The sequence below is a fragment of the Gadus chalcogrammus genome, chromosome 17 (genome assembly GCF_026213295.1).
Source record: "Gadus chalcogrammus isolate NIFS_2021 chromosome 17, NIFS_Gcha_1.0, whole genome shotgun sequence".
Classification (NCBI taxonomy): Eukaryota; Metazoa; Chordata; class Actinopteri; order Gadiformes; family Gadidae; genus Gadus; species Gadus chalcogrammus.
Window position 1 is genome coordinate 13,986,253 of NC_079428.1, and position 9,701 is coordinate 13,995,953.

The 9,701-nt window shown below is 45.1% G+C and overlaps 1 protein-coding gene across 2 annotated transcripts; it reads left to right on the forward strand.

Moving 5' to 3' along the window:
* The first annotated feature begins 271 nt into the window (after positions 1 to 271).
* On the forward strand, positions 272 to 8,677 carry mfap3l (microfibril associated protein 3 like). Of its 2 annotated transcripts, none has more exons than XM_056575487.1 (3): positions 272 to 627; positions 1,535 to 1,909; positions 5,300 to 8,677. In XM_056575487.1, exons 2-3 carry the CDS (start codon positions 1,648 to 1,650, stop codon positions 6,517 to 6,519), a joined length of 1,482 nt encoding a protein of 493 aa, XP_056431462.1. In that variant the 5' UTR covers positions 272 to 627; positions 1,535 to 1,647; the 3' UTR covers positions 6,520 to 8,677. The 2 variants fall into 2 exon arrangements, with proteins under 2 accessions (XP_056431462.1, XP_056431463.1); XM_056575488.1 differs by having other exon boundaries at positions 1,616 to 1,909.
* The last annotated feature ends 1,024 nt before the right edge of the window (positions 8,678 to 9,701 follow it).

Consider the following 9,701-nt stretch of genomic DNA (forward strand, 5'->3'; position numbering starts at 1 on the left):
GGGTTGCCTGTCTAGCTGGCGGGCTGCCTGGATAGTGGGGGAAAGAACTGAGCAGCTTACTTTCGAAAGACTACACTGCTTAGAACACTTACAATAAACAACATTGAGTTCATACTGTCAAGTGCATGTCTCTATCTAGTGATGCTCTATACTAATGGATGACATGCATCACCATAACAATGGGATCACCCTTATCATTTTATAGTAGGCAGGCCCCCTACATTATTGTTGTTTACACACATATAATGTGTTTGATGTATGGACTTTTTCTACATGGATAATATACATCTGTGTGTTTTCTATTATCATCCTGACAAGACTCTATTAACTAATCCCACACATTAAGCTCATTGATTGTAAACAGAAGAAGAAGAAGAAAAAAAGGGAGTCTGAATATGAATCGATATAGGTTAAAATAGAGGACAGCTCTGTGAACTTATGGTTGTGACGTAGGCGTCTTAAATGTCCTCATCCATTTTGGTGCGCGGCTCCGTTCCGTCCGTACGCTCTGGTCCCCACAGCAGCACACACATAGCGGGACGAGTCTGGACGGTGGCAGCGGAACACATCTGCATCTAAATCCGCTGGTTTATCGCTGTCATGACATGTGGATAATCACGATGTGAGGTACGTTCGTTGCCTTCTGATGCAGAAATCGATGGAAAGAAGAAAATCTAGCGAATTTTCCTCGGTCTGAAACGGGTCGTGTGTCCTAGCGGGCGGCGAAGCTAACGTCGGAGCTACATTAGCCATATCGTTTTGTAGTCTAGAAAGGTTACGGGGGTTTGAGGGCGGTACGACAGCCGACGGACATGCTAAAAGCTTAAACATCTGTATTGAACGCAGACAATCAGGTCGATGTATGCATTGGGTTGTCGTGTGTTTGTCTGTACAGACGAAGCGTGTGTCTATTCCGCCAATGTCACGGCTTAGGAACGATAAACACTTCACGGTCCGTAGCGCTGAGGAAGGTCCCGTGATGGAAAATGTTCCAGGCTATAGCTGCATCCCTTTACCTATTTTTCTCATGACATGCTATCAATCCGATTCCCCATATATACGCTGGGGCGTCCTGGTGATGGATGACGTGTTCAGGGCACAGTGAGAGTCGCTATTGATCTCCGTTATGTTGGGACGTCAAGTCAACAGCGCTCTCAATGCGAGGTGTTTATCCCACGTCAATAGGCTGGGTAGTCGTGACTAATCAATGTGAATAAAACCACCATCACCTTTCATGTTCTACTTTTCACCACTTGATTACATATTTCCATATTTATCTTAAATGGGATGCAGGCTACAGCGGTAGGCTTAGGACATGGAGGCCTGTGCGTTTGCTTTTTAGCCTAAAATAACACTGTTTTATTGTAATGCAGCCCAAAATACCACTGTGTTTTAATTGTAACCCAATTTTTATTTCTGAAAATATAAAGGGATATTCCGACGGCGTTATGACCACATTGGATGGGATGTGTTGCCTTGTTGACAATGCTGGGTATCTGATGTGCGTTGTGTGTTTACTGTGTTTCTACTCTAGTGGAACTCTTAAAGTATCGGAGCTGAATACCGGATTGCCTTGCATTAACCAGAGATAACCTTTGGAACCATGAACCCTCAGTTCTCTAGGTGACACACCGACAATCGGATAAAATGTATCGGGCTGGAGGATACGCGGTGATGATGCTCCTCGTCCACACCACCGGGGCCCTGTGGACGGATTTGGACGGGAACCACACGGAAAACGCCACCGTGCCAGATGGCGGATTTGTCCCCGTGTTGTTCACCAAAGTACACCAGATTATCGCCCGCGAGGGGAACTGTGCGCTGATTGATTGCAATGTTACCGGAGACCCGTACCCGGACGTGCTGTGGTTCAACTCGCACGGAGAACGCCTTGACACCAACAGCATCGGTAAGACAACCCTGGCTGTAGAGCATGTCACTGGAAACCACGTGGGATGGCTTATACACAACCCCCTGAATCATGAATGTTTAACGTTCCCAGGACACCCCCAGAACACCCAGCTTCCATCTCTATCCAACCGTGACATCACTCTATCTTGGCACTTGACTTAGAGAATGTATTCAATTCATCCATCAAAGGACTTATTGTCTATTTATTGCAAGAGACCGCCCCTCTTTACAGTATAGGGAGCTCATGTGATAGTTATTGCAATGGCCCTTGTATAGTGCAAACACAAGGCCCACATAAAATAATAGCAAATTAATTGGTCAAATGTGCCTTATACAAGGCATAACTCAATGGCAGTAAGAAATATATGTTATAACACTTGAAACTTGAAGAAATGTGAAGTTGAAAAGTTGGCCTGGCCTTTTCCTCAATAGCGCAGAAACCTTTGCATTGTACTGTATTGTATTGTACAGTGTATTGGTATCAGTGGTGGACAATAGTCTATTACACAGGAGGGGACCAGAGAGTTGCTATTCACAGCTGGTGTTGAATAGGGACCAGGCTAAGGTCTGTGAATGGACCAAGGTTTGGCACAGAAATTGCTGCGGCTTTTACCTCGAGTTGTCCCCCAATTGGAGGTTCTTCAAGTCAAAAACATGATCAGTCACTTATGTTTCTTTTCTTAATTGTTTAACGGTTTACATTTGTGTGTGTGAGGTATTCATATAAAAACAAAAACAAAACTGAGGATTCAAAAGATTTAAATAGTCTCCACATGGAAATGGTTGTTGTTTGTGCTAAATTTATTTATTTATATTGTTGTGAAAATGCCTTGTTTCTTGGCTGTGGTGTCAAACAATTATAATTCGTCATGGAGTAACTCAGGAGGAACAACATGAAAGTATTTGTGTGGGTGTGCAAGTTTGAACCAAACTGCTTAAACTTGACACAACATGCAGAGAAACGATTTTGTCAAAGAACACTCGCACAAACACAACAATCAAGAATCCTTGAATTGATCGATGCATTGAAAATAATTGGTTATTTGAAAACACACGCATAAGCACATACACAGTTAACAACTCTACAAGATCATGAAGGAAGTAAAATGCGTTGATAGTGGGTTGATTTAATCACGGTTTGTAACGGCACAGAGTTAATAATATGAATAAGTAAAGTGGTTCTAAACATAGTACCGGTGCTAGTGCAGGGGAGGAAGAGCCATTAAACATGTTGAAACTCGTATGCAAGCCTGTTCTTTCAAACCATAATTCTGGTTTTGAATTTCTCTATTAGATAACCAACACACAAACCCATGCAAGCAGACTTTGAACTATAGGGTTAATGTGCAGCTGTTCTTAGGCCCACATCCATGTTTATCTCCAAGCATTTGTTTTTTGTTTGTGTCTATCTTTCCGTGCAAAAAAACGGACTAGTGGTTCAATGAGAAGATAATCGCAGCATTGTTGCGTTTGACTCACAGAGGATGTGAGTCAGTTATCCACTTTCCAAAAAAAGGTTTGATTTTATTAATTTTATTGATTTAGTCGACAGCCATGTTATTTTACCAAACAGGTTTTTGAACATTCCTGTTGTATTCTCGAGTCAGTAAGATTAACTGCAATACTGTTATTAGTTACTAATACAAGATAAATTAGATCAAATCAGACCATCTCATTGACTGACTTGTATTAGTCTTTGTTTGAGCACTTGTGATGCCTTAGTTCCTTCCCCTCTTCTCCAAGTGCATACTCATAATCTCATTCTCCCTGTTGTTCTCAGATTCTGAACACAGTCGAGTTGTTTTGGGTAAAGTAACTCTTGCAGCACTTGGTAATTTAGATAATCCAACTTTGATTATCTGCCTTGATTGTCCTCAGCCTTACTTGTTACTAAGTTACTTTGGAGAAAAGCATCTGCTCAATGATTAAATGTAATTTCAACATAATCCGTCACTACATAGGATGGCAGATGTTAAACTGAGGAGAAAGAGATTCAGCACAGGTGCATGCTGGGATTTTGGTTGACCAAAGGGGTTGTTAAGCGTCTTTACTTCTACCGAGTGAGAACTGAGAACCACAACTGGGGCTTTTGTAATTTACAGAAAAAGCATCAGCCTCTTGTCGTAATGATTCAAACAAAACCCCCAAAGACTATTGTGGGGTTCATGCAGTCTGTCGTCTGAATAGTGTTAGTCTCCTAGCCTTCTACCTACACACCAAAGTGAATAGGCCTTTGCTCACGCTAAATGCTTACTCCTAGCGTCACCAGCGTCCAGGTGCGACCAGCCACATGTTTAAATATTGATGGCTCATAGCAGGAGGAATAAGTTCACGCTCTAATGCACGACGTGAGACTGGATAACTAGCAATTAGCACTTCTTCTGCCTTTCTTTATTGTTTATTATTATATTCTCAGATGAAGAGTCTCTAGATTCATGGAGGACAGTTTGGGATGTTAAAAGCAGGCAGGAGATAGACAACAGATAAACAGTTAGTGATAGATGATACGTCACAACAACAACATTGTTTCATATGTAGTTGTAGTCTGGGACATGGTTCACACTGAGACATCAGAACCAGTTCATGCATTGTAGTAAGTGGGCCAGTCAGTTTGTTATATATGGATTTTTGTGGATGTTGGCTGCGCTCCAGGAGATAATGGACCTCGCTAATCATATCCCACATTCGATTCTATTAATAAAGCAGGGCCATGGCAAGGGTAACATTGTGGTCGAATCTGAATAGTATTTTACGGAAGAACACTCCCAATAAATAAATGCTCTTGGTACACTGTTGCAGAAATGGCGTGTGTGTGTGAGTGTGTGAGTGAGTGAGTCTCACAGTGCTGTAGCTTTAGGACATAGATGGGCGCCTGAAAAGGTTTTGACAGAGGTTATTTTAGATTATACTTTGTGGTTTATTATGATAATCTGCAGGGTTATATAAAGGTCAGTGTTGGCCTGGAGTGGGTAAAATGAACAAGTTATTTTTGCTAAATTGACCAAGTAGAAAACTGAAAGTGCTCTTATTCATAATAGATTTGGTTTATCCATTTTAATAGCATGACCTGTTTATCTAGAATACATCAAATGGGATGTTTGGGGTGGAGATACGAGTGTTGCAGTTTCTTACAATGCAGTGAACTCGTACGAATACTGTGGTTTCATTCTGAGAACGCTGAGAACCTAAAAATAGCTATGTCCTTTCCAATATGAGAATAATAACAGACAAAAGACCAACCAATCAAGTATGTCTCTCTCTCTCTCTGTCTCACTCTCTCCGTCTCTCTCTCTCCGTCTCTCTGTCTCTCTCTCTCTCTCTCTGTCTCACTCTCTCCGTCTCTCTCTCTCCGTCTCTCTCTCTCTCTTTCTCTGTCTCTCCCTCTCAGAAAGCAAGTTCTGGCTGCTGGACAGCGGCGTCCTCAACATCACCTCCATCGACTTCGCCGACCGCGGCAAGTACACGTGCATGGCGTCGAACTCCCACGGGCACGCCAACTGCACGGTGACGCTGCGCGTGGTCATCACCCGCGGCGACATGGGCGTGTACTACATGGTGGTGTGCCTGGTGACCTTCACCATCATCATGGTGCTGAACATCACGCGCCTCTGCATGATGAGCAGCCACCTGAAGAAGACGGAGAAGGCCATCAACGAGTTCTTCCGCACGGAGGGCGCCGAGAAGCTGCAGAAGGCCTTCGAGATCGCCAAGCGCATCCCCATCATCACGTCGGCCAAGACGCTGGAGCTGGCCAAGGTGACGCAGTTCAAGACCATGGAGTTTGCCCGCTACATCGAGGAGCTGGCCAGGAGCATCCCGCTGCCGCCGCTCATCATGAACTGCCGCACGTTCATGGAGGAGATCCTGGAGGTGGTGGGCGTGGATGAGATGCGCCACACCTTCCTGCGCCAGGGCCCCGGCGGCCCCCACCACCACCTGGGCGCCATCGGCGGCGCCGGGCTGGCGTCGATCTGCGCCGGCGACGTCTTCTCCATCCTGCAGGAGCGGGAGCAGGCGGAGCGGGAGAACGAGCGGGGGAGGAGCGCGTCCCCCGCGGGCGAGTCGGACAACTCGTCCATCCACGACCAGCCGCAGCACATCGCCATCCAGGTGTCGGTGCACCCCCCGCTGGCTGCCGGCGGGTACTGCAGCATGGAGAGCGAGGCGGGGCCGTCGTGTTCCTCGCCGTCGTCGTCGGACGCCCCGCGGGACGAGGAGCAGGAGGAGTCGGAGGAGACGGAGGAGACGGAGGAGTCGGAGGAGACGGAGGAGACGGAGGAGTCGGAGGTGACGGAGGAGACGGAGGAGTCGGAGGTGACGGAGGAGTCGCAGGAGACGGAGGAGACGGAGGATACGGGAGAGTCGGAGGAGCCGGAAGAAGCGGGAGAAACCGCCGAAGAAGGAAGAGACCCCGAGGAAGGCAGAGGGAGACGAGAGGAGGAGGAGGAGGAGGAGGAGGAGGTGGTGGAGATGGAGGAAGAGGAGGAGGAGGAGGAGAAGAAGGAGGAAGAGGAGAAGATCTCTGTTCCGGCGGCGGCGGAGCCGGAGCAGAAGGAGGTCCGAAGTGCTGCCCCGGCCTGCCAGGTGATCTACGAGAGCCACGTTTAAAAACCGGTCGCCACGCAAACCCGGAGCCGATCTGCAAGCAACAATCAATCAAGCAATCAAACAGACCCGGGCGGTGGAGCAGGGGCGTCACGCTATCCTGCTATGCATTTCCACAATATCAATAAAGGAAACTAAACTAAAGAGGATGAGGAAGATGCTACGGGATACACATCACGCTAAGTGACTCTAGTTACGGCCTCTCTTTTAAGATACTTTATCCTTTAGAGGGCCGATATTGTCCTTTGACCCTTGTTTGTTTGACCTTTTATGTTTTGAATGTAAAGTAGAGGGGGGAGGAGGGGAGTGTTATGACACCAATGTAAAGTACAAGTGAAGGGTCATAGTGTCTGTCTGTCCTTGTGGTCATCGCGGACTACTGTTGTTTTCCAACAAGGATGATGTCTTTCAGTTTCACTTTGGCTCTAGACTTTTATACGAGAATGCCTTGAAAGCCTCTCGGGGGTCAAAGACTGTCTATGTTTTGTTTTTCCCCGACGATGACGAGTTGTTGAAGAAATTGTATTTATCTGCTGTTACAGAAAACCCACTGTTGCTGTACAATGTACAACGTGTTGCTCAATGCTTAAAAAAAGAAGAAAAAGAATGCATGCGCTGGAATTAACTACATCCTGAATTTAGAGCTTAGGATGCGCAGGGTTCGATGGTTAAAATGCCAACCTGCGCAAATAGTAAAACACAACAGCAGATTATTCGACATAATTTCCTACTTGGTCACTCGAAATTCATACCTTCCTACTTAACCGTGGTTGCCCTTATGATTATTATTATTAACAACTATTTACAAAGTGTCTTACAGTTGTGTTACGATGAAACTGAGAAACAATGATAGCGGCATTTTGAATTTAATCATCAGTGTTTTAAATTGTGTTGATTTATATTCCATTGTAGACCATTGATTTCCTTTGCGCCCCTCTAGAAACGTATGTCAGCTCCCTGTCTTACTTTTCTCTTAGGACCGACCAGAGCCTGAACCCGCTTTCCCAGGATGCTTTGCAGTCCTGCATACAGTTAGTTCTGCATGTGATTACAGCCTGAGACCCTTATTTAAGGTTATACTGATGGGTCGCCAAAAGGCCTTTTTTTGTTATTTTTCTTTGCTCTGATTGGCTCTTAGAGGGCCAAAGCTACAATGTGGTTCTGCTTTAAATGGTGATCTAATCTTGCCATTTGCCATCCTTTTGTAGTGTAATAAAAAACGACTGCTGTGTGACCATGGTTTCCCTGGCTGCTTACTTGTTAGGAAAAGTGATTTGACGCCTGTGTTCTGTCAGGAGACCCAACATTGATCCAATCAAACTGCCCAAACGCCAGTTCAACCATTTATTTAAATTAGGCTAGTAGGAAGGAAGATGAAACACAATCAACTTTTGAGAGGTGCAACCCGACGTCACGCTGTGTAAACCAATCGCGTAAACCGGCGTTCACACCGGAAGTCGCCCACGGGAAGAAGAACTTTGTTTACCACGTAGCGTTAGCATTGTAGCATCCCACTGTTTACTTAAGAGTCTGCAGATGGGAAAAGAGCCTGATCGCCGCCGTGTTGTTCTTTCAACAGCTCGACAACCCTGTCACGAGGGGGTGGTTCACAACACGACGTCACACAAACGGGGCCCGGAAGTGACGCTCCCACAATGACGCAGCAGTTTGCGGTTAATCGCCTCATCATGTGAATGAGCCCTTTTAATCCAGCGGTGGGCAAGTGAATGAACATCTAGAAATACAATTCTAGAGAGGAACAAGCATACTTGATCCTATGGTTGTGGCCTGCTTGCCATTTTATTGTATATATTAACATGTAAACATTTTCATATAAATACTTAAATAGACTATAAGTAATAAATACAGGTTTTTGCTACTCAGCAGCATTTCAAATTGTTGAAGATTTTCTATTCATTGGCAAGAGTTTTAAATGTCATTCTAGAGATCTTGGAGAATGTTTCGGTTCAAACAAACATATTGCTGTTATAAATTGTATGGAAGTTAAACAGTAGAAGCCAGGGCCGGATAATGACAGGCCATGCAGGCGGTCGACTAAATGGCGCCACCTGCTGGTAGAGGCTGGTCGCCCTCAAAGGAAAATAATTAATATACAGTTGTGTTAAAAGTCAGCGCCCTGCCTCATTTTCTGCCTTGAGGTAACAATTAAACACACAAAGTATAAGAATTCTACATGTTTAATTTCTGAGTATCTCACTCTGTTTGTCTCTGTGGCGCAATGGAGATAATTGATGTTTTGTGTCTGAAAACGTATATTCTAACGTCAACTACAACGGTATCTTCTGAGCAGATCAGTGTTCGGCTGAGCTCAGTGGCACAACGGATATGTACCATGTTACCACTTACAAGTGTGCGGCCCGTGCGTTAAGGACATCGTGTTCGAGTCCTGTTCACGTTGTTATTGTGTGAATGAGGGTTACAGTGTCTCCTTTGTGATAAAATTATCATCTTCTTAGGCCATGTCTATTCTAAAGTAAATAACAAGTAGTAGAACCTCCGAGCATCTCACAATGTGCGTCTCGGTGGTGCAACGGAGTTAGGCGATGTAGACTGTCTTGAAATGTAATCTCATTTTAGATCTGGAGACTTGGGTTCAAGTCCTGCCAACAACACTCTCCTTGTAATCAAAATTCACTATTAGAATTGTTGAATATTTTACCAAATAAGAGGTGCCTAGGTGAGGGAGCTGTTTGCTACTATTCTGGGGACATGGGTTCGATTCCTTCCATGGGAGGTTGGTGGGAACAATTGTCTAGAGAAGGGATCCATTCTCTCACACATTCATTTCGAATGACTGACTGGGTAAATTGATGGCTGTGAACTTTACAATTCACATGGCGTGGTTTCAAAAGAGCCGTAGGGTTTGAAGGACACAGGATGTAATTGGTGGTTGGATGGACTCGAACCCAGGACTGCAGGGTTTATGAAAGGCAGTCCTTATTAACAGCAGTACACTCCCCTGGACCCCAGACATGCTTGCTTTAATTTTGTCTGAGTTACATCTGACATTACAATTCACATTACATTGGTTCCAAAAGTAAAACTACAGTTCCTATGAGAATGTTCTAAGAGGGAATAGAACTCAGGTCTGCAGTGAGTGCAAATGGCAGGCATCTCCACTGGACCACTGAGACGAGCACCCTACCTCAGTCAGTGCCCTGAGG